The sequence below is a fragment of the Pseudophryne corroboree genome, chromosome 5 (genome assembly GCF_028390025.1).
Source record: "Pseudophryne corroboree isolate aPseCor3 chromosome 5, aPseCor3.hap2, whole genome shotgun sequence".
Classification (NCBI taxonomy): Eukaryota; Metazoa; Chordata; class Amphibia; order Anura; family Myobatrachidae; genus Pseudophryne; species Pseudophryne corroboree.
Window position 1 is genome coordinate 839,204,824 of NC_086448.1, and position 23,464 is coordinate 839,228,287.

General features: G+C 47.6%; 1 protein-coding gene across 4 annotated transcripts in view; it reads right to left on the reverse strand.

Annotated features, from left to right (window-relative positions):
• The window catches only part of KIF9 (kinesin family member 9), a 167,308-nt gene that overhangs the window by 46,544 nt on the left and 97,300 nt on the right, over window positions 1-23,464 (reverse strand). For 3 of the 4 annotated variants that reach the window (XM_063924612.1, XM_063924610.1, XM_063924611.1), the window contains 4 exons: window positions 19,337-19,427; window positions 5,827-5,972; window positions 3,048-3,242; window positions 1,305-1,513 (listed from right to left, as the gene is read on the reverse strand). In XM_063924612.1, coding sequence (XP_063780682.1) covers window positions 1,305-1,513; window positions 3,048-3,242; window positions 5,827-5,972; window positions 19,337-19,427 — 641 coding nt within the window. Of the gene's footprint in view, window positions 1-1,304; window positions 1,514-3,047; window positions 3,243-4,471; window positions 4,509-5,826; window positions 5,973-19,336; window positions 19,428-23,464 lie in introns of those variants that run through there. The other variant, XM_063924613.1, reaches the window with a different exon arrangement.

Here is a 23,464-nt window from a genome sequence, read left to right on the forward strand (position 1 = left end):
ACAGCTTGAGTAAACACGCTGAAGCCGATACTAGTTACCCATTACATACGTCAGGCTGTATGAGGACTATATACAATTCAGCTTCAGTTCATGTTTTTAACTTCACTTGGTAATTATGTCAGTGCTTTATTTTATGTCTTTAGAAAGGTGGTTGGTGTTTGTTGTGAATAGAATATGGTGTTATGGACAAGAAGGGGAACAATATACATATATATTTTGTATTATTCTTTTTTACAAGTTGATTTAAAGTGTTTTCTGACAGAGCTCAAGAAATGACAAAGGCCATTGTCTGGTTATACGAGACCAAACAAGGCAAGTGTTTTGAGTTGGACATATGTCACCATTAGAAACCTTGCTTCTTAATCCTGGGACAATGGTGTTCACCTTGTGCCTTCAATCTATTTAATCCATGTTAAACATTGTATTTATAGGATATTTCTAACACTCAAAATTTAGGCAACAGTGCTCCCTACAGTTTTTTAGCATTTATGTATATTTCCTAATGTGACCTTTGTACCTATGAAATTGCTTATTCAGGAGTTTTCCAGCCTATATAAACTGGAATCTGACAGTGTTAAAATTAGCATTATGCCTGGATGAACATTGACTGCAGAAGTGGCAGGATGCTCTGAATATAACTCAGCCTCTAGACGCAGAGGGCGGGGCTCCTGAGTATGCTGATGTGATTGCTGTATTGAACATCTGCTGAATTGATCAATAACCGTAGCTAAATATACAATAAAGTCATATTTATATATTCAAGTTATTTGTTGAAGTACTTTTCTGGGAATCCACTCATCTGGGTCTCCTCTAACTTAACCCGCCTGAAACAAAACCTCAGAGGTTTATGAAAGAAGCCTTCCTCTGGGTAACTAAGGAATTCCTGACATCCAATCCACAAACTTGCAGTTTTGGGCATAATTCCCTTTAAGGGCTCATACAGACGGGGTGCGGAAAACGATGCTTATAATTACTGTGTGTTGCTGCTGTATACATAGGGACTGTTTCAGATTCGTCACTACTTCTATTGTGTTGCAACTGAGCGATTATCGTGCGTCACGGCCGCAGTGCGCACGTGCAAATGTACCTTTGTAATGGCGCTATATAAATGTCGGTAATGGCTGTTACTGGACACATCTACAGTATATCATCATTTACAGCAACCACCAGAGTATAATGAGCAGCTGCCAACTATACACCACACTACAGCGGATATGCTCAGTGAGTGTCACCCAGACATAACAAGGGAATAAACACTGTTAGTCTGGGTCTCAGATCTTTCTGATGAAGCATCACATTCTTACCTTGCTTCTCCCGCTCCAGCTTGGTCACATTCAGGTTTCGGGATGTTGTATCTATTTCTTTTTTGATGATATTTATCCGCTGAGTGATCTCCTTCAGTCTCCCCCTTCTGTCGGTCAGGATGGATTTGTTCTCCTTAAATATTCTATTTAATTCGCTCCCTCTGTCTGTTTTAAAGTCTTCAAACGCTGACGATTTGGGGGGAGGAGATCTGAGAAGGGAACAGCGCAGATTCACAGAGTTAGGGTAATGAAATATGGGGGGGGATTCAGACCTGATCGCTGGGCTGATAACTTTGCTGTCCTGCGATCAGATAGTCGCCGCCCCAGGGGGATTGTAAATTTGTAGTGCATGTGTGTGATCCCATGTGTACGCAGAGCTGCAAAAATCCAGTGTGTGCAGTGTGTGCGCAGCCCAGGACTTACTCCTCCAGTGCCATCACATCAGGCTGATCGGGGCCGGAGCGGACGTCAGACACCCTCCCTGAAAACGCTTGGGCACGCCTGCGTTTTCCCTGACACTCCCAGTACACGGTCAGTTTCCACCCAGGAACGGCTTCCTCCTTTCAATCACTTTGCAAATCGGATTTTTCGCACCATTCCATCGCTGAGCAGTGATGCCCTTTGTTGTTGTCCGCCGCGCGAGCGCATTGCGGTGCATACGCATGCGCAGTTAGTACCTGATCACCCACTGTGCTGGCAAAGTTGGTACAGCACTGTGAATAGTTTAATGCTGATTGGCTAGAAGTTGGTACAGCACTGTGAATAGTATAATTCTGATTGGCTAGAAGTTGGCACAGCTCTGTGAATAGTCTAATGCGGATTGGCTAGAAGTTGGTACAGCACTGTGAACAGTCTAAAGCTGATTGGCTAGAAGTTGTTACAGCACTGTGAATAGTCTATTGCTGATTGGCTAGAAGTTGGTACAGCACTGTGAATAATCTAATCCTGATTGGCTAGAAGTTGGTACAGCACTGTGAATAGTCTAATGCTGATTGGCTAGAAGTTGGTATAGCACTGTGAATAGTCTAATGCTGATTGGCTAGAAGTTGGTACAGCACTGTGAATAGTCTAATGCTGATTGGCTAGAAGTAGTTGGTACAGCACTGTGAATAGTCTATTGCCGATTGGCTAGAAGTTGGTACAGCACTGTGAATAGTCTAATCCTGATTGGCTACAAGTTGGTACAGCACTGTGAATAGTCTAATGCTGATTGGCTAGAAGTTGGTACAGCACTGTGAATAGTCTAATCCTGATTGGCTAGAAGTTGTTACAGCACTGTGAATAGTCTAATGCTGATTGGCTAGAAGTTGGTACAGCACTGTGAAAAGTCTAATGCTGATTGGCTAGAAGTTGGTACAGCGCTGTGAATAGTCTAATGCTAAACCAGTAACCCTTGCCATGTTTGTTTTCAGCACTCGTACCCAGGACTATACTCCTGGTGCCCCTTTCCACCAGTTATGCAGGGCACCAGGCAGAAGCTCTGCTGGAGGACTATAATAAGTGTATATGAGCACACTGTGCTGGTTCCCCTTCTGTCTGTACTAAGGCTGGGGCAGGCTTTCCAGGCCAGTCAGCCATAGATGGGCCCCTGATGGGTTACTAGCGCCACACACTGGCGGAGGGCAGTAGGGTCTGGGGCTTATATTTAGTTATTGGTTCCTTCAACCACACAGATGTTAGTTTACATGTCACCAGACCATAGCAGAGAGGCACCCAATACCCTGTAACACACACTGTGCTCACCCGGGGCGGCTCCTCTCCTCTCTCCCCGGGGGCTCAGAGCGCTGAGTGTCAGAAGCGTGAGATTCCTGATGCTCTTTCCCTGCCGCCTCCTTCACATCCAGCTCCCGGAGGGACGTGGACATCACAGTTCTTCCTGGTGAAGCAGATTCCAGCTCCAGGGCCGGACTCACGGCGGCTTCTCTCCTACTGGTGGGGCTTAGAGTATAACAGTAAGTACTATAATAGTAGCAGAGTCTTACATCTGTGTAATGTAGGGGGCAGTATACTAACCTCTCCTACTGGTGGGGCTTAGAGTATAACAGTAATTACTATAATAGTAGTAGTGTCTTACATCTGTGTAATGTAGGGGGCAGTATACTAACCTATCCTACTAATGGGGCTTAGAGTATAACAGTAAGTACTATAATAGTAGCAGACTCTTACACCTGTTTAATGTAGAGGGCAGTATACTAACCTCTCCTACTAATGGGGCTTAGAGTATAACAGTAAGTACTATAATAGTAGCAGAGTCTTACATCTGTCTAATGTAGGGGACAGCAGTACACTAACCTCTCCTACTGGTGGGGCTAAGAGTATAACAGTAAGTACTAGAATAGTAGCAGAGTCTTACATCTGTATAATGTAGGGGGCAGTATACTAACCTCTCTACTAGTGGGGCTTAGAGTATAACAGTAAGTACTATAATATAGCAGAGTCTTACATCTGTATAATGGTGGTCATTCCGAGTTGTTTGCTCGCAAGCTGCTTTTAGCAGCTTTGCACACGCTAAGCCGCCGCCTACTGGGAGTGAATCTTAGCTTATCAAAATTGCGAACGAAAGATTCGCAATATTGCGAAAAGACTTCTCTGTGCAGTTTCTGAGTAGCTCGAGACTTACTCTGCCAGTGCGATAAGTTCAGTACTTGTCGTTCCTGGTTTGACGTCACAAACACACCCAGCGTTCGCCCAGACACTCCTCCGTTTCTCCAGCCACTCCCGCGTTTTTCCCAGAAACGGTAGCGTTTTTTCACACACTCCCATAAAACGGCCAGTTTCCGCCCAGAAACACCCACTTCCTGTCAATCACATTACGATCACCAGAACGAAGAAAAAACCTCGTAATGCCGTGAGTAAAATACCTAACTGCATAGCAAATTTACTTGGCGCAGTCGCACTGCGGACATTGCGCATGCGCATTAGCGACTAATCGCTCCGTTGCGAGAAAAAAATAACAAGCGAACAACTCGGAATGACCCCCAATGTAGGGGGCAGTATACTAACCTCTCCTACTAGTGGGGCTTAGAGTATAACAGTAAGTACTATAATAGTAGCAGAGTCTTACATCTGTGTAATGTAGGGGGCAGTATACTAACCTCTCCTACTAGTGGGGCTTAGAGTATAACAGTAAGTACTATAATAGTAGCAGAGTCTTACATCTGTGTAATGTAGGGGGCAGTACACTAACCTCTCCTACTGGTGGGGCTAAGAGTATAACAGTAAGTACTATAATAGTAGCAGTGTCTTACATCTGTGTAATGTAGGGGGCAGTATACTAACCTCTCCTACTAGTGGGGCTTAGAGTATAACAGTAAGTACTATAATAGAAGGAGTGTGTTACATCTGAGTAATGTAGGGGCAGTATACTAACCTCTCTACTAGTGGGGCTTAGAGTATAACAGTAAGTACTATAATAGAAGGAGTGTGTTACATCTGTGTAATGTAGGGGGCAGTATACTAACCTCTCCTACTAGTGTAGCTTAGAGTATAACAGTAAGTACTATAATAGTAGCAGTGTATTACATCTGTGTAATGTAGGGGGCAGTATACTAACCTCTCCTACTAGTGGGGCTTAGAGTATAACAGTAAGTACTATAATAGTAGGAGAGTGTTACATCTGTCTAATGTAGAGGGCAGTATACTAACCTCTCCTACTAGTGGGGCTTAGAGTATAACAGTAAGTACTATAATAGTAGCAGTGTCTTACATCTGTATAATGTAGGGGCAGTATACTAACCTCTCCTACTAGTAGGGCTTAGAGTATAACAGTAAGTACTATAATAGTAGCAGAGTGTTACATCTGTCTAATGTAGGGGGCAGTATACTAACCTCTCCTACTAGTGGTGCTTAGAGTATAACAGTAAGTACTATAATAGTAGGAGTGTCTTACATCTGTGTAATGTAGGGGCAGTATACTAACCTCTCCTACTAGTAGGGCTTAGAGTATAACAGTAAGTACTATAATAGTAGCAGAGTGTTACATCTGTATAATGTAGGGGGCAGTATACTAACCTCTCCTACTAGTGGGGCTTAGAGTATAACAGTAAGTACTATAATAGAAGGAGTGTGTTACATCTGTATAATGTAGGGGGCAGTATACTAACCTCTCCTACTAGTGGGGCTTAGAGTATAATAGTAAGTACTATATTAGTAGCAGAGTCTTACATCTGTGTAATGTAGAGGGCAGTATACTAACCTCTCCTACTAGTAGGGCTTAGAGTATAACAGTAAGTACTATAATAGAAGGAGTGTGTTACATCAGTGTAATGTAGGGGGCAGTATACTAACCTCTCCTACTAGTAGGGCTTAGATTATAACAGTAAGTACTATAATAGAAGGAGTGTGTTACATCTGTGTAATGTAGGGGCAGTATACTAACCTCTCTACTACTATGAGCATCTGACCACATGGAGAACCCGCGCTGCCAGACAGGTCACTGAGGCAGTCTATATATTACTAGTATCATGAAATGCAATGGTAACGTGGTGACTGCAGGCAGCAGCCGTGTCTGGCGCCCACTCACCTGGACAGATCCTTCCCCTTGCGCCCCTTGGACTTTCTGGCAGACAGATTGCGGCTTGGCTTAGCAGATAGTGCCGCAATTCCAACGCCAAAGCTGCTCCCGTCCACGTCTCCCACCAGCTGGATCTCTACATCCGCCAGACCTGCCTGGAGCAGGACACAATGTTATATACACGTGTGATAGACAGCAAGCACCTGACCTACGGTGAGCACACACATGCCACATTCACAGACACACATTACCACATCTGTAGTGTAAGCTGCACACACGCATTACCACGCCTGTAGTGTAAGCTGCACACACACATTACCACGTCTGTAGTGTAAGCTGCACACACACACATTACCACGTCTGTAGTGTAAGATGCACACACACACATTACTACGCCTGTAGTGTAAGATGCACACACACACATTACTACGCCTGTAGTGTAAGATGCACACACACACACACACACATTACCACGCCTGTAGTGTAAGATGCATACACACACATTACTACGCCTGTAGTGTAAGATGCACACACACACATTACTACGCCTGTAGTGTAAGATGCACACACACACATTACCACGCCTGTTGTGTAAGATGCACACACACACATTACCACGCCTGTAGTGTAAGATGCACACACACATTACCACGCCTGTAGTGTAAGATGCACACACACACACATTACCACGCCTGTAGTGTAAGATGCACACACACACATTACCACGCCTGTAGTGTAAGATGCACACACACACATTACCACGCCTGTAGTGTAAGATGCACACACACATTACCACGCCTGTAGTGTAAGATGCATACACACACATTACCACGCCTGTAGTGTAAGATGCATACACACATTACTACGCCTGTAGTGTAAGATGCACACACACACACATTACCACGCCTGTAGTGTAAGATGCATACACACACATTACTACGCCTGTAGTGTAAGATGCACACACACATTACCATGTCTGTAGTGTAAGATGCACACACACACACATTACTATGCCTGTAGTGTAAGATGCACACACACACACATTACCACGCCTGTAGTGTAAGATGCACACACACATTACCACGCCTGTAGTGTAAGATGCACACACACACATTACCACACCTGTAGTGTAAGATGCATACACACATTACCACGCCTGTAGTGTAAGATGCACACACATTACTACGCCTGTAGTGTAAGATGCATACACACATTACTACGCCTGTAGTGTAAGATGCACACACACACACACACACATTACCACGCCTGTAGTGTAAGATGCATACACACATTACTACGCCTGTAGTGTAAGATGCACACACACACACACATTACCACGCCTGTAGTGTAAGATGCATACACACACATTACTACGCCTGTAGTGTAAGATGCACACACACATTACCACGCCTGTAGTGTAAGATGCACACACACACATTACCACGCCTGTAGTGTAAGATGCACACACACATTACCACGTCTGTAGTGTAAGATGCACACACACACATTACCACGCCTGTAGTGTAAGATGCACACACACATTACCACGCCTGTAGTGTAAGATGCATACACACACATTACCACGCCTGTAGTGTAAGATGCATACACACACATTACCACGCCTGTAGTGTAAGATGCATACACACATTACTACGCCTGTAGTGTAAGATGCACACACACACACACATTACCACGCCTGTAGTGTAAGATGCATACACACACATTACTACGCCTGTAGTGTAAGATGCACACACACACATTACCACGTCTGTAGTGTAAGATGCACACACACATTACTACGCCTGTAGTGTAAGATGCACACACACACACACATTACCACGCCTGTAGTGTAAGATGCACACACACATTACCACGCCTGTAGTGTAAGATGCACACACACACACATTACCACGCCTGTAGTGTAAGATGCATACACACATTACCACGCCTGTAGTGTAAGATGCACACACACACATTACTACGCCTGTAGTGTAAGATGCACACACACACACACATTACCACGCCTGTAGTGTAAGATGCACACACACACACACACACACACACACACACACACACACACACACACATTACTACGCCTGTAGTGTAAGATGCATACACACATTACCACGCCTGTAGTGTAAGATGCACACACACACATTACCACGTCTGTAGTGTAAGATGCACACACACATTACTACGCCTGTAGTGTAAGATGCACACACACACATTACCACGCCTGTAGTGTAAGATGCACACACACATTACCACGCCTGTAGTGTAAGATGCACACACACACACATTACCACGCCTGTAGTGTAAGATGCATACACACATTACCACGCCTGTAGTGTAAGATGCACACACACACATTACTACGCCTGTAGTGTAAGATGCACACACACACACACACACACACACATTACCACGCCTGTAGTGTAAGATGCACACACACACATTACCACGCCTGTAGTGTAAGATGCACACACACATTACCACGCCTGTAGTGTAAGATGCATACACACATTACTACGCCTGTAGTGTAAGATGCACACACACACATTACTACGCCTGTAGTGTAAGATGCATACACACACATTACCACGTCTGTAGTGTAAGATGCACACACACACACATTACCACGCCTGTAGTGTAAGATGCATACACACATTACTACGCCTGTAGTGTAAGATGCACACACACACACACACACACACATTACCACGCATGTAGTGTAAGATGCATACACACACATTACTACGCCTGTAGTGTAAGATGCACACACACACATTACCACGTCTGTAGTGTAAGATGCACACACACACATTACTACGCCTGTAGTGTAAGATGCACACACACACATTACCACGCCTGTAGTGTAAGATGCACACACACATTACCACGCCTGTAGTGTAAGATGCACACACACACACACACACACACATTACCACGCCTGTAGTGTAAGATGCATACACACATTACCACGCCTGTAGTGTAAGATGCACACACACACATTACTACGCCTGTAGTGTAAGATGCACACACACACACATTACCACACCTGTAGTGTAAGATGCACACACACACACACACACATTACCACGCCTGTAGTGTAAGATGCACACACACATTACTACGCCTGTAGTGTAAGATGCATACACACACATTACCACGCCTGTAGTGTAAGATGCACACACACATTACCACGCCTGTAGTGTAAGATGCACACACACACATTACTACGCCTGTAGTGTAAGATGCACACACACACACACACACACACACACACACATTACCACGCCTGTAGTGTAAGATGCATACACACACATTACCACGCCTGTAGTGTAAGATGCATACACACATTACTACGCCTGTAGTGTAAGATGCACACACACACATTACCACGCCTGTAGTGTAAGATGCATACACACACATTACTACGCCTGTAGTGTAAGATGCACACATACACATTACCACGTCTGTAGTGTAAGATGCACACACACACATTACCACGCCTGTAGTGTAAGATGCACACACACATTACCACGCCTGTAGTGTAAGATGCATACACACATTACTACGCCTGTAGTGTAAGATGCACACACACATTACCACGCCTGTAGTGTAAGATGCATACACACACACATTACTACGCCTGTAGTGTAAAATGCACACACACACACACACACACACACACACATTACCACGCCTGTAGTGTAAGATGCATACACACACATTACTACGCCTGTAGTGTAAGATGCACACACACACACACACATTACCACGCCTGTAGTGTAAGATGCATACACACACATTACTACGCCTGTAGTGTAAGATGCACACACACACATTACCACGTCTGTAGTGTAAGATGCACACACACACACATTACTACGCCTGTAGTGTAAGATGCACACACACACATTACCACGCCTGTAGTGTAAGATGCACACACACATTACCACGCCTGTAGTGTAAGATGCACACACACACACATTACCACGCCTGTAGTGTAAGATGCATACACACACATTACTACGCCTGTAGTGTAAGATGCACACACACACACACACATTACCACGCCTGTAGTGTAAGATGCATACACACACATTACCACGCCTGTAGTGTAAGATGCACACACACACACACATTACCACGCCTGTAGTGTAAGATGCACACACACACACACACACACACACATTACCACGCCTGTAGTGTAAGATGCATACACACACATTACCACGCCTGTAGTGTAAGATGCACACACACACATTACTACGCCTGTAGTGTAAGATGCACACACACATTACCACGCCTGTAGTGTAAGATGCACACACACACATTACTACGCCTGTAGTGTAAGATGCACACACACATTACCACGCCTGTAGTGTAAGATGCACACACACACATTACTACGCCTGTAGTGTAAGATGCACACACACACACATTACTACGCCTCTAGTGTAAGATGCACACACACATTACCACGCCTGTAGTGTAAGATGCACACACACACACACACACACACATTACCACGTCTGTAGTATAAGATGCACACACACACACATTACCACGCCTGTAGTGTAAGATGCACACATACATTACCACGCCTGTAGTGTAAGATGCACACACACACATTACTACGCCTGTAGTGTAAGATACACACACACACACACACACACACACACATTACCACGCCTGTAGTGTAAGATGCATACACACACATTACCACGCCTGTAGTGTAAGATGCATACACACATTACTACGCCTGTAGTGTAAGATGCACACACACACACATTACCACGCCTGTAGTGTAAGATGCATACACACACATTACTACGCCTGTAGTGTAAGATGCACACACACACATTACCACGTCTGTAGTGTAAGATGCACACACACACATTACCACGCCTGTAGTGTAAGATGCACACACACATTACCACGCCTGTAGTGTAAGATGCATACACACATTACTACGCCTGTAGTGTAAGATGCACACACACATTACCACGCCTGTAGTGTAAGATGCATACACACACATTACTATGCCTGTACTGTAAGATGCACACACACACACACACACACACACACACACACACACACATTACCACGCCTGTAGTGTAAGATGCATACACACACATTACTACGCCTGTAGTGTAAGATGCACACACACACATTACCACGTCTGTAGTGTAAGATGCACACACACACACATTACTACGCCTGTAGTGTAAGATGCACACACACACATTACCACGCCTGTAGTGTAAGATGCACACACACACATTACCACGCCTGTAGTGTAAGATGCACACACACATTACCACGCCTGTAGTGTAAGATGCACACACACACACACACACACACACACACACACACACACACACACACATTACCACGCCTGTAGTGTAAGATGCATACACACACATTACTACGCCTGTAGTGTAAGATGCACACACACACACACACATTACCACGCCTGTAGTGTAAGATACACACACACACACACACACACACACACACACACACACACATTACCACGCCTGTAGTGTAAGATGCATACAAACACATTACCACGCCTGTAGTGTAAGATGCACACACACACATTACTACGCCTGTAGTGTAAGATGCACACACACATTACCACGCCTGTAGTGTAAGATGCACACACACACACATTACTACGCCTGTAGTGTAAGATGCACACACACATTACCACGCCTGTAGTGTAAGATGCACACACACACATTACTACGCCTGTAGTGTAAGATGCACACACACACATTACTACGCCTGTAGTGTAAGATGCACACACACATTACCACGCCTGTAGTGTAAGATGCACACACACACACATTACCACGTCTGTAGTGTAAGATGCACACACACACATTACCACGCCTGTAGTGTAAGATGCACACACACATTACCACGCCTGTAGTGTAAGATGCACACACACACATTACTACGCCTGTAGTGTAAGATGCACACACACACACACACACACATTACCACGCCTGTAGTGTAAGATGCATACACACACATTACCACGCCTGTAGTGTAAGATGCATACACACATTACTACGCCTGTAGTGTAAGATGCACACACACACACATTACCACGCCTGTAGTGTAAGATGCATACACACACATTACTACGCCTGTAGTGTAAGATGCACACACACACATTACCACGTCTGTAGTGTAAGATGCACACACACACATTACCACGCCTGTAGTGTAAGATGCACACACACATTACCACGCCTGTAGTGTAAGATGCATACACACATTACTACGCCTGTAGTGTAAGATGCACACACACATTACCACGCCTGTAGTGTAAGATGCATACACACACATTACTATGCATGTACTGTAAGATGCACACACACACACACACACACACACACACACATTACCACGCCTGTAGTGTAAGATGCATACACACACATTACTACGCCTGTAGTGTAAGATGCACACACACACATTACCACGTCTGTAGTGTAAGATGCACACACACACACACACACACACACACACACACACACACATTACTACGCCTGTAGTGTAAGATGCACACACACACATTACCACGCCTGTAGTGTAAGATGCACACACACATTACCACGCCTGTAGTGTAAGATGCACACACACACACACACACACACACACACACATTACCACGCCTGTAGTGTAAGATGCATACACACACATTACTACGCCTGTAGTGTAAGATACACACACACACACACACACACACACACACACACACACACACATTACCACGCCTGTAGTGTAAGATACACACACACACACACACACACACACACACATTACCACGCCTGTAGTGTAAGATGCACACACACACATTACCACGCCTGAAGTGTAAGATGCATACACACACATTACCACGCCTGTAGTGTAAGATGCACACACACACATTACCACGCCTGTAGTGTAAGATGCACACACACATTACCACGCCTGTAGTGTAAGATGCATACACACACATTACCACGCCTGTAGTGTAAGATGCATACACACACATTACCACGCCTGTAGTGTAAGATGCACACACACACATTACTACGCCTGTAGTGTAAGATGCACACACACATTACCACGCCTGTAGTGTAAGATGCACACACACACATTACTACGCCTGTAGTGTAAGATGCACACACACATTACCACGCCTGTAGTGTAAGATGCACACACACACATTACTACGCCTGTAGTGTAAGATGCACACACACATTACCACGCCTGTAGTGTAAGATGCACACACACACATTACTACGCCTGTAGTGTAAGATGCACACACACACATTACTACGCCTGTAGTGTAAGATGCACACACACATTACCACGCCTGTAGTGTAAGATGCACACACACACATTACTACGCCTGTAGTGTAAGATGCACACACACACATTACTACGCCTGTAGTGTAAGATGCACACACACACATTACCACGCCTGTAGTGTAAGATGCACACACACACATTACCACGCCTGTAGTGTAAGATGCACACACACATTACCACGTCTGTAGTGTAAGATGCACACACACACACATTACCACGCCTGTAGTGTAAGATGCACACACACACATTACCACGCCTGTAGTGTAAGATGCACACACACATTACCACGCCTGTAGTGTAAGATGCACACACACACATTACCACGCCTGTAGTGTAAGATGCACACACACACATTACCACGCCTGTAGTGTAAGATGCACACACACATTACCACGTCTGTAGTGTAAGATGCACACACACACACACACACACACACACACACATTACCACGCCTGTAGTGTAAGATGCACACACACATTACCACGCCTGTAGTGTAAGATGCACACACACACATTACCACGCCTGTAGTGTAAAATGCACACACACACATTACCACGCCTGTAGTGTAAGATGCACACACACACATTACCACGCCTGTAGTGTAAGATGCACACACACACATTACCACGCCTGTAGTGTAAGATGCACACACACATTACCACGTCTGTAGTGTAAGATGCACACACACACACACACACACACACACACACATTACCACGCCTGTAGTGTAAGATGCACACACACACATTACCACGCCTGTAGTGTAAGATGCACACACACATTACCACGCCTGTAGTGTAAGATGCACACACACATTACCACGCCTGTAGTGTAAGATGCACACACACACATTACCACGCCTGTAGTGTAAGATGCACACACACATTACCACGCCTGTAGTGTAAGATGCACACACACACATTACCACGCCTGTAGTGTAAGATGCACACACACACATTACCACGCCTGTAGTGTAAGATGCACACACACACATTACCACGCCTGTAGTGTAAGATGCACACACACACATTACCACGCCTGTAGTGTAAGATGCACACACACATTACCACGTCTGTAGTGTAAGATGCACACACACACACATTACCACGCCTGTAGTGTAAGATGCACACACACACATTACCACGCCTGTAGTGTAAGATGCATACACACACATTACTACGCCTGTAGTGTAAGATGCACACACACACATTACCACGCCTGTAGTGTAAGATGCACACACACACATTACCACGCCTGTAGTGTAAGATGCACACACACACATTACCACGCCTGTAGTGTAAGATGCACACACACACATTACCACGCCTGTAGTGTAAGATGCACACACACATTACTACGCCTGTAGTGTAAGATGCATAGACACACATTACCACGCCTGTAGTGTAAGATGCACACACACACACATTACCACGCCTGTAGTGTAAGATGCACACACACACATTACCACGCCTGTAGTGTAAGATGCACACACACACATTACCACGCCTGTAGTGTAAGATGCACACACACACATTACCACGCCTGTAGTGTAAGATGCACACACACACATTACCACGCCTGTAGTGTAAGATGCACACACACATTACCACGCCTGTAGTGTAAGATGCACACACACACATTACAATGCCTGTAGTGTAAATTGCACACACGCATTACCACGCCTGTAGTGTCAGTTGCACACATTGGAAGATATGTACACCCTTAAATTTAAATCTAGAGTGAGATGCTCCAATCATCAACCAGAAAACCTGCACCTGCTCTATGGAAGTTTCATGGTCCGTGTAAAGCCGCATACACGCGGTGCAACTCTGGCAATGAACGATTTTGGTTTAATAATTTCCCTTCAACTTCTGCAGAGTCGAGAACCAACAATAATGACTTTACACACTGAGCGATTCCGGCTATGAATGGTTTTGGCTACGACCATCTAGTCAAATGTCGATCCAAAATTGTATGAGCACGCACAGTCTGTTTTCCAACAATCCGCGGAACACACGGAACAATACCAACATTCTATACACACGGAACAATACCAACTAGATATACTATATCGTGCATATCGTTAGCCAGTATCGCTCCGTGCGTATGACAAACATAAAGGGATCATTTCTAACACTGCGACATTACACCCGGCTATCAGTGTGACCCTGGAGAGGACCGCTAGGACAGCCTGGAATCAGGACCTCATCATGTGTAGAGTGGCCAATCCCAGGCCGGTATTCCCAGGACACCCGGAATTGAGTTGTTGGTTTTAAAATTAGTGAAATTATTCAATGGCCCCCGCCTCGGCCCCACAATAACTCCCCATCCTCTCTGGGTGCGAGGGGCAGCTAGCGGATGGCAAAGTGAGCTGCAGGTGGTCCCGGCGGCGCGCGGCTGGCGTCAGGCTGCATAGCGTGACCTCTGACATCACATCACACTGCGCAGTGCGCACACTCAGGGGCAGGGGAGCCTGGCAGCGTCTGAGCCGTCTGCTGAAGATGCTCAACGCTGCCCGGCATTGAAAAGAAGCAAGTGGTGGCTAATCCCAAAATCTCCAGGACTGGAAGATACAATCCCGGGAATCAATCCTGGCCAATTAGGACAACATCCCGGGATCCCGCCCATCCCCATCCCAGGATTGGCCACCCTAATTATGTGCTGCATCCTCCCATTATTAGGTGACATACGACAGGAGCACAGAACAGAATATCACAGAGGCTTCTTATAGAGCAGCCAAACAGGGTGCACTCTGGGAGGGTCACACCGCACAGAACGTTTATAGGGGCCAATTCAGACCTTTCGCACAGCAGCAATCAGGCCTGAACTGCACATGTGCCGACGCTGCAGTGCACCAGCCGACGGCAGTCTTAGCCCTGCGATCGCCTCTGCCTGATTGACAGGTAGAGTAGGTTGCTGGACAGGAGGGGGCGGTCCGGCGCCGTTTAGTGGGCGCGGTCCAGGGGGGTGGGGGGTGGGGTGGCAGAGCCGCGGCAGCTGCGTGACATCACACACAGCCACTGCGACCCTCACAGCGATGAGTAGATCCTGGAACTGCGCTGGTAGGAAGCTACACTTCCAGTACAAAAGCATACGGGGCGGACTCCCAGAGATCCCCAGATACTCGTTCAGGAGTTAGACGCAGGGAATAGCAGTGGGTATGTATCACGCAGCACACGCAGTCCACACGGAGAGTACAGGAAACACAATGTACAGTCTGATTGCTGGCAGACACGTGCAATCACCTGGGGTACATGAGAGGGCTGTACATGGCGAGAGGTCCTGCTGTCAGGTAGGTGTCTAGCAGGAGGTAAAGAATAAGCAGCACTAACACTGATTTATACCAGCTGATGATTAACCCCTCGCAGGTGAGATCCACATCAGTCCCAGATAAGGTGATGCCTAAACAGCACCCCACTGTGGTGACCCACAGTACTGCACAGGCCAAGACATACAAAACAGGGATAGATTTACTAAAGCTTTTTAAACTGAAAAGTGGAGGTGTTGCCTATAGCAACCAATCAGATTCTGCCTATGATTTTCTACAATGCAGCAGAGACATAAATAGGTAGAATCTAATAGGTTGCTATAGGCAACACATCCACGTTCCGAAGCGTTAGTAACGCTACACCAGAGTCCTGTAACGCGTCTTAAACTCACGTCTCCAATGACGGAATCCTTTACTGACAGCATAGTAACCGCTAATAGCCAACCATAGGAAGAAACTATGATCTATGGACACATGCCAATTATAGGAACAATACATTGGAATAGCGCACAATTCATAGGAAAACGTCACGTTCTCCTGCGGTGACCATATTATCCCTTTTACCTGGCACGCTCATGGATTACACAGGTTCTGGGGCTGGCTGACTACAAGCCTACATTTCACCTGGTTTTAATCAGCCACAGAACCTGTGTAATCCATCAGCGTTCCAGGTAAAAGGGATAATATGGTAACACTAAGTACTCCGTGCATTAAGCTGAACATTAGCAGATTCATTATATTATTACTAGATGATGGGGTATGTAGATGCTGCGGGTGGGGGAGGGGTGGCTGCGGATGCCGTAGATGGGGGAGGGGGTCCAGTGGTGCTGCGGGTGGGGGAGGGGTGGCTGCAGATGCCGTAGATGGGGGAGGGGGTCCGGTGGTGCTGTGGGTGGGGGAGGGGTGGATGCAGAAGTGGTGGGGGAGGGGCAGGTGCAGGAGGCCCGCAGATGTGGGAGGGTGTCTGTAGATGCTGTGGGTGGGGAGGAGGGGGGTCAGGTGCGGATGGGGCCGAAGGTGCTGTGGTTGGAGGAGTGGCAGGTGCGGGGGTGCCGCAGGTGGGGTAGAGGGTCCGGAGGTGCCGCAAGCAATGGAGGGGCGGGTGCGGGGTGCCACGGATGGAGGAGGAGGTCCGTGGATATTCCAGTGGGGGAGGGGCGGGTGCAGTAGTGCCGCGGTGAGTGAGGGACGGGTGCGAGGTTGTCTCAGGTGGGAGAGGTGCGGGGGTGCCGCTGGTGGGAGAGGGGCAGGTGCACAGGGTTGGCCGGAAATAGACACAGCAGCATGTGGTCAGGCAGGGAGCGCGACCTCTGCATCTTAGGTGCGTCTCCTTCTCATCAACTATATTTAAAGTGCTCACCACTCACCAGAAAGTTAAGGGATCATGCCCTGCATCCAGCCACCCAGATCTGTGTCTCTATGAGTCTGACTCCGCCCAGCATTGTGACTCCGCCCAGCGTTACGAAAGGAGTCACAGATCTGGGCAAATATATAGGAGATTTTAACCAATGGGCAGAAGGTTAATGATCCCGCTAATATCACACGTCCAGCAATACTCACCCATCAGCCACTGACAGGAGCAGGTGAGTAACAGTGATTATCCAGGTTAGGGTTAGGCTGCGGGTGGGGAGAGGTTAGGGTTAGGCTGCAGGTGGGGAGAGGTTAGGGTTAGGCTGCAGGTGGGGAGAGGTTAGGGTTAGGCAGCGGGTGGGGAGAGGTTAGGGTTAGGCTGCGGGAGGGGAGAGGTTAGGGTTAGGCTGCGGGTGGGGAGAAGTTAGGTTTAGGCTGCGGGAGGGGAGAGGTTAGGGTTAGGCTGCAGGAGGGTAGAGGTTAGGGTTAGGCTGCGGGAGATAGGAGGTTAGAATTAGACTGTGGGGGAGGGGTTAGGGTTAGGCTGCTGGAGGGGAGCGGATAAGATTAGGCTGTGGGAGGGGAGAGGTTAGGTTTAGGCTGCGGGAGGGGAGAGGTTAGGGTTAGGCTGCGAGAGGGGAGAGGTTAGGGTTAGGGTGCGGGAGGGGAAAGGTTAGGATTAGGCTGCGGGAGGAGAGAGGTTAGGGTGCGGGAGGGGAGAGGTTAGGGTTAGGCTGCGAGAGGGGAGAGGTTAGGGTGCGGGAGGGGAGAGGTCAGGGTTAGGCTGCGAGAGGGGAGAGGTTAGGGTTAGCGTGTGGGAGGGGAGAGGTCAAAGTTAGGCTGCGGGAGGGGAGAGGTTAGGGTTTGGGAGGGGAGAGGTTAGGGTTAGGCTGCGAGAGGGGAGAGGTTAGGGTTAGGGTGCGGGAGGGGAAAGGTTAGGGTTAGGCTGCGGGAGGGGGGAGGTTAGGGTTAGGCTGCGGTAGGGGAGAGGTTAGGGTTAGGCTGCGGTAGGGGAGAGGTTAGGGTTAGGCTGCGAGAGGGGAGAGGTTAGGGTTAGGGTGCAGGAGGGGAGAGGTTAGGGTGTGGGAGGGGAGGGTTAGGGTTAGGCTGCAGGAGGAGAGAGGTTATGGTTAGGCTACAGGAGGGGAGAGGTTATGGTTAGGCTGCAGGAGGGGAGAGGTTAGGGTTAGGCTGCGGGAGGGGAGAGGTTAGGGTGCGGGAGGGGAGAGGTTAGGGTTAGGGTGCAGGAGGGGAGAGGTTAGGGTTAGGGTGTGGGAGGGGAGAGGTTAGGGATAGACTGCGGGGGAGGGGAGTGTTAGGATGCGGGACGGGTTGGTTACGGCTGGGGGGGGGGGGGCGGTTTGGGGTTATGGGTGTTTTAGGGTTAGGGTTGGCCTTAGAATACTCACCGGGATCTATCAGCATTCTGACCACCCATTGCGGCAGTCACAGATACAGATCGGCACTAGTAACACTGTCAGTCAGGGAGTAATATCAGAGACACCCGGTAATGACCTCACCACCTACCTTCTGCACCGCTGAGATGGCGGCATAGTCGCTCTTATCTATCAGCGTGTATTTCTGCCTCAGTCTGGCCTCCACCTCCCGCTCCTGGCGGCTGCAAAGAGTCCACACACCCCAGTCATGTTATGTAGTGTGCCAATAGAGTTTGGAAAAATAAATCCAAAATTATTATAGTTTACACTTTTTCTAACTTATGTGAGGTAAAAGAAAATGTTTAAGCTAAATAAAAATAAGAATTTACTTACCGATAATTCTATTTCTCGTAGTCCGTAGTGGATGCTGGGGACTCCGTAAGGACCATGGGGAATAGCGGCTCCGCAGGAGACTGGGCACAAAAGTAAAGCTTTAGAACTACCTGGTGTGCACTGGCTCCTCCCCCTATGACCCTCCTCCAAGCCTCAGTTAGGATACTGTGCCCGGACGAGCGTACACAATAAGGAAGGATTTTGAATCCCGGGTAAGACTCATACCAGCCACACCAATCACACCGTACAACTTGTGATCTGAACCCAGTTAACAGCATGATAACAGCGGAGCCTCTGAAAAGATGGCTCACAACAATAATAACCCGATTTTTGTAACAATAACTATGTACAAGTATTGCAGATAATCCGCACTTGGGATGGGCGCCCAGCATCCACTACGGACTCCGAGAAATAGAATTATCGGTAAGTAAATTCTTATTTTCTCTAACGTCCTAAGTGGATGCTGGGGACTCCGTAAGGACCATGGGGATTATACCAAAGCTCCCAAACGGGCGGGAGAGTGCGGATGACTCTGCAGCACCAAATGAGAGAACTCCAGGTCCTCCTCAGCCAGGGTATCAAATTTGTAGAATTTTACAAACGTATTTGCTCCTGACCAAGTAGCTGCTCGGCAAAGTTGTAAAGCCGAGACCCCTCGGGCAGCCGCCCAATATGAGCCCACCTTCCTTGTGGAATGGGCTTTTATAGATTTTGGCTGTGGCAGGCCTGCCACAGAATGTGCAAGCTGAATTGTACTACAACAAATCCAACGAGCAATAGTCTGCTTAGAAGCAGGAGCACCCAGCTTGTTGGGTGCATACAGAATAAACAACGAGTCAGATTTTCTGACTCCAACCGTCCTGGAAACCTATATTTCCAGGGCTCTGACAACGTCTAGCAACTTGGAGTCCTCCAAGTCCCTAGTAGCCGCAGGCACCACAATAGGTTGATTCAGGTGAAACGCTGAAAACCACCTTAGGGAGAAACTGAGGACAAGTCCTCAATTCCGCCCTGTCCGAATGGAAAATCAGATGAGGGCTTTTACAGGATAAAGCCGCCAATTCTGACACGCACCTGGCCCAGGCCAGGGCCAACAGCATGACCACTTTCCATGTGAGATATTTTAACTCCACATATTTAAGTGGTTCAAACCAATGTGACTTTTGGAACCCAAAAACTACATTTAGATCCCAAGGTGCCACTGGAGGCACAAAAGGAGGCTGTATATACAGTACCCCTTTCACAAACGTCTGAACTTCAGGGACTGAAGCTAGTTCTTTTTGGAAGAAAATTGACAGGGCCGAAATTTGAACCTTAATGGACCCCCATTTCAGGCCCATAGACACTCCTGTTTGCAGGAAATGTAGGAATCGACCTAGTTGAAAATTCCTCCGTCGGGGCCTTACTGGCCTCGCACCACGCAACATATTTTCTCCAAATGCGGTGATAATGTTTTGCGGTTATATCTTTCCTGGCTTTGATCAGGATAGGGATGACTTCATCCGGAATGCCTTTTTCCTTCAGGATCCGGCGTTCAACCGCCCTGCTGTTAAACGCAACCGCGGTAAGTCTTGGAACAGACAGGGTCCTTGCTGGAGCAGGTCCCTTCTTAGAGGTAGAGGCCACGGATCCTCCGTGAGCATCTCTTGAAGTTCCGGTTACCAAGTCCTTCTTGGCCAATCCGGAGCCACGAATATAGTGCTTACTCCTCTCCATCTTATAATTCTCAGTACCTTGGTTATGAGAGGCAGAGGAGGGAACACATACACTGACTGGTACACCCACTGTGTTACCAGAGCGTCTACAGCTATTGCCTGAGGGTCCCTTGACCTGGCGCAATACTTGTCGAGTTTTATAAACATGTGGAAGACTTCTGGGTGAAGTCCCCACTCTCCCGGGTGGAGGTCGTATCTGCTGAGGAAGTCTGCTTCCCAGTTGTCCACTCCCGGAATGAATACTGCTGACAGTGCTATCACATGATTTTCCGCCCAGCGAAGAATCCTTGCAGCTTCTGCCATTGCCCTTCTGCTTCTTGTGTCACCCTGTCTGTTTACGTGGGTGACTGCCGTGATGTTGTCCGAATGGATCAACTCCGGGTGACCTTGAAGCAGAGGTCTTGCTGAGCTTAGAGCATTGTAAATGGCCCTTAGCTTCAGGATATTTATGTGAAGTGATGTCTCCAGGCTTGACCATAAGCTCTGGAAATTCCTTCCCTGTGTGACTGCTCCCCAGCCTCGCAGGCTGGCATCCGTGGTCACCAGGACCCAGTCCTGAATGTGCGGCCCTCTAGAAAATGAGCACTCTGCAACCACCACAGGAGAGACACCCTTGTGCTTGGTGACAGGGTTATCCGCTGATGCATCTGAAGATGCGACCCAGACCATTTGTCCAGCAGGTCCCACTGGAAAGTTCTTGCGTGGAATCTGCCGCATGGGATTGCTTCATAGGAAGCCTCCATTTTTTCCAGAACCATCTCATTGATGTACTGAGACTTGGCTCGGTTATAGGAGGTTCCCGACTAGCTCGGATAACTCCCTGACTTTCTCCTCCGGGAGAAACACCTTTTTCTGAACTGTGTCCAGGATCATCCCTAAGAACAGAAGACGAGTCGTCGGAATCAGCTGCGATTTTGGAATATTGAGAATCCAATCGTGCTGCCGCAACACTACCTGAGATAGTGCTACACCGACCTCCAACTGTTCCCTGGATCTTACCCTTATCAGGGAATCGTCCAAGTAAGGGATAACTAAAATTCCCTTCCTTCGAAGGAGTATCATCATTTCGGCCATTACCTTGGTAAAGACCCGGGGTGCCGTGGACCATCCATACGGCAGCGTCTGAAACTGATAGTGACAGTTCTGTACCATAAACCTGTGGTACCCTCGGTGAGAAGGGTAAATTGGGACATGAAGGTAAGCATCCTTGATGTCCCGAGACATCATGTAGTCCTCTTCTTCCAGGTTCGCAATCACTGCTCTGAGTGACTCAATCTTGAATTTGAACCTCTGTATGTAAGTGTTCAAAGATTTTAGATTTAGAATCGGTCTCACCGAGCCGTCCGGCTTCGGTACCACAACAGTGTGGAATAATACCCCGTTCCCTGTTGCAGGAGGGGTACCTTGATTATCACCTGCTGGGAATACAGCTTGTGAATGGCTTCCAAAACTGTCTCCCTGTCAGAAGGAGACATTGGTAAAGCCGACTTTAGGAAACGGCGATGGGGAGACGTCTCGAATTCCAATTTGTACCCCTGAGATATCACCTGAAGGATCCAGGGGTCTACTTGCGAGTGAGCCCACTGCGCGCTGAAATTCATTGAGGGCCCCACCGTGCCTGATTCTGCTTGTAAAGCCCCAGCGTCATACTGAGGGCTTGGCAGAGGCGGGAGAGGGTTTCTGTTCCTGGGAACTGGCTGATTCCTGCAGCCTTTTTCCTCTCCCTCTGTCACGGGGCAGAAATGAGGAACCTTTTGCCCGCTTGCCCACGAAAAGACTGCGCCTGATAATACGGCGTCTTCTCATGTTGAGAGGCGACCTGGGGTACAAACGTGGATTTCCCAGCTGTTGCCGTGGCCACCAGGTCTGAAAGACCGACCCCAAATAACTCCTCCCCTTAATAAGGCAATACTTCCAAATGCCGTTTGGAATCCGCATCACCTGACCACTGTCGTGTCCATAACCCTCTACTGGTAGAAATGGACAACGCACTTAGACTTGATGCCAGTCGGCAAATATTCCGCTGTGCATCACGCATATATAGAAATGCATCTTTTAAATGCTCTATAGGCAATAATATACTGTCCCTATCTAGGGTATCAATATTTTCAGTCAGGGAATCCGACCACGCCAACCCAGCACTGCACATCCAGGCTGAGGCGATTGCTGGT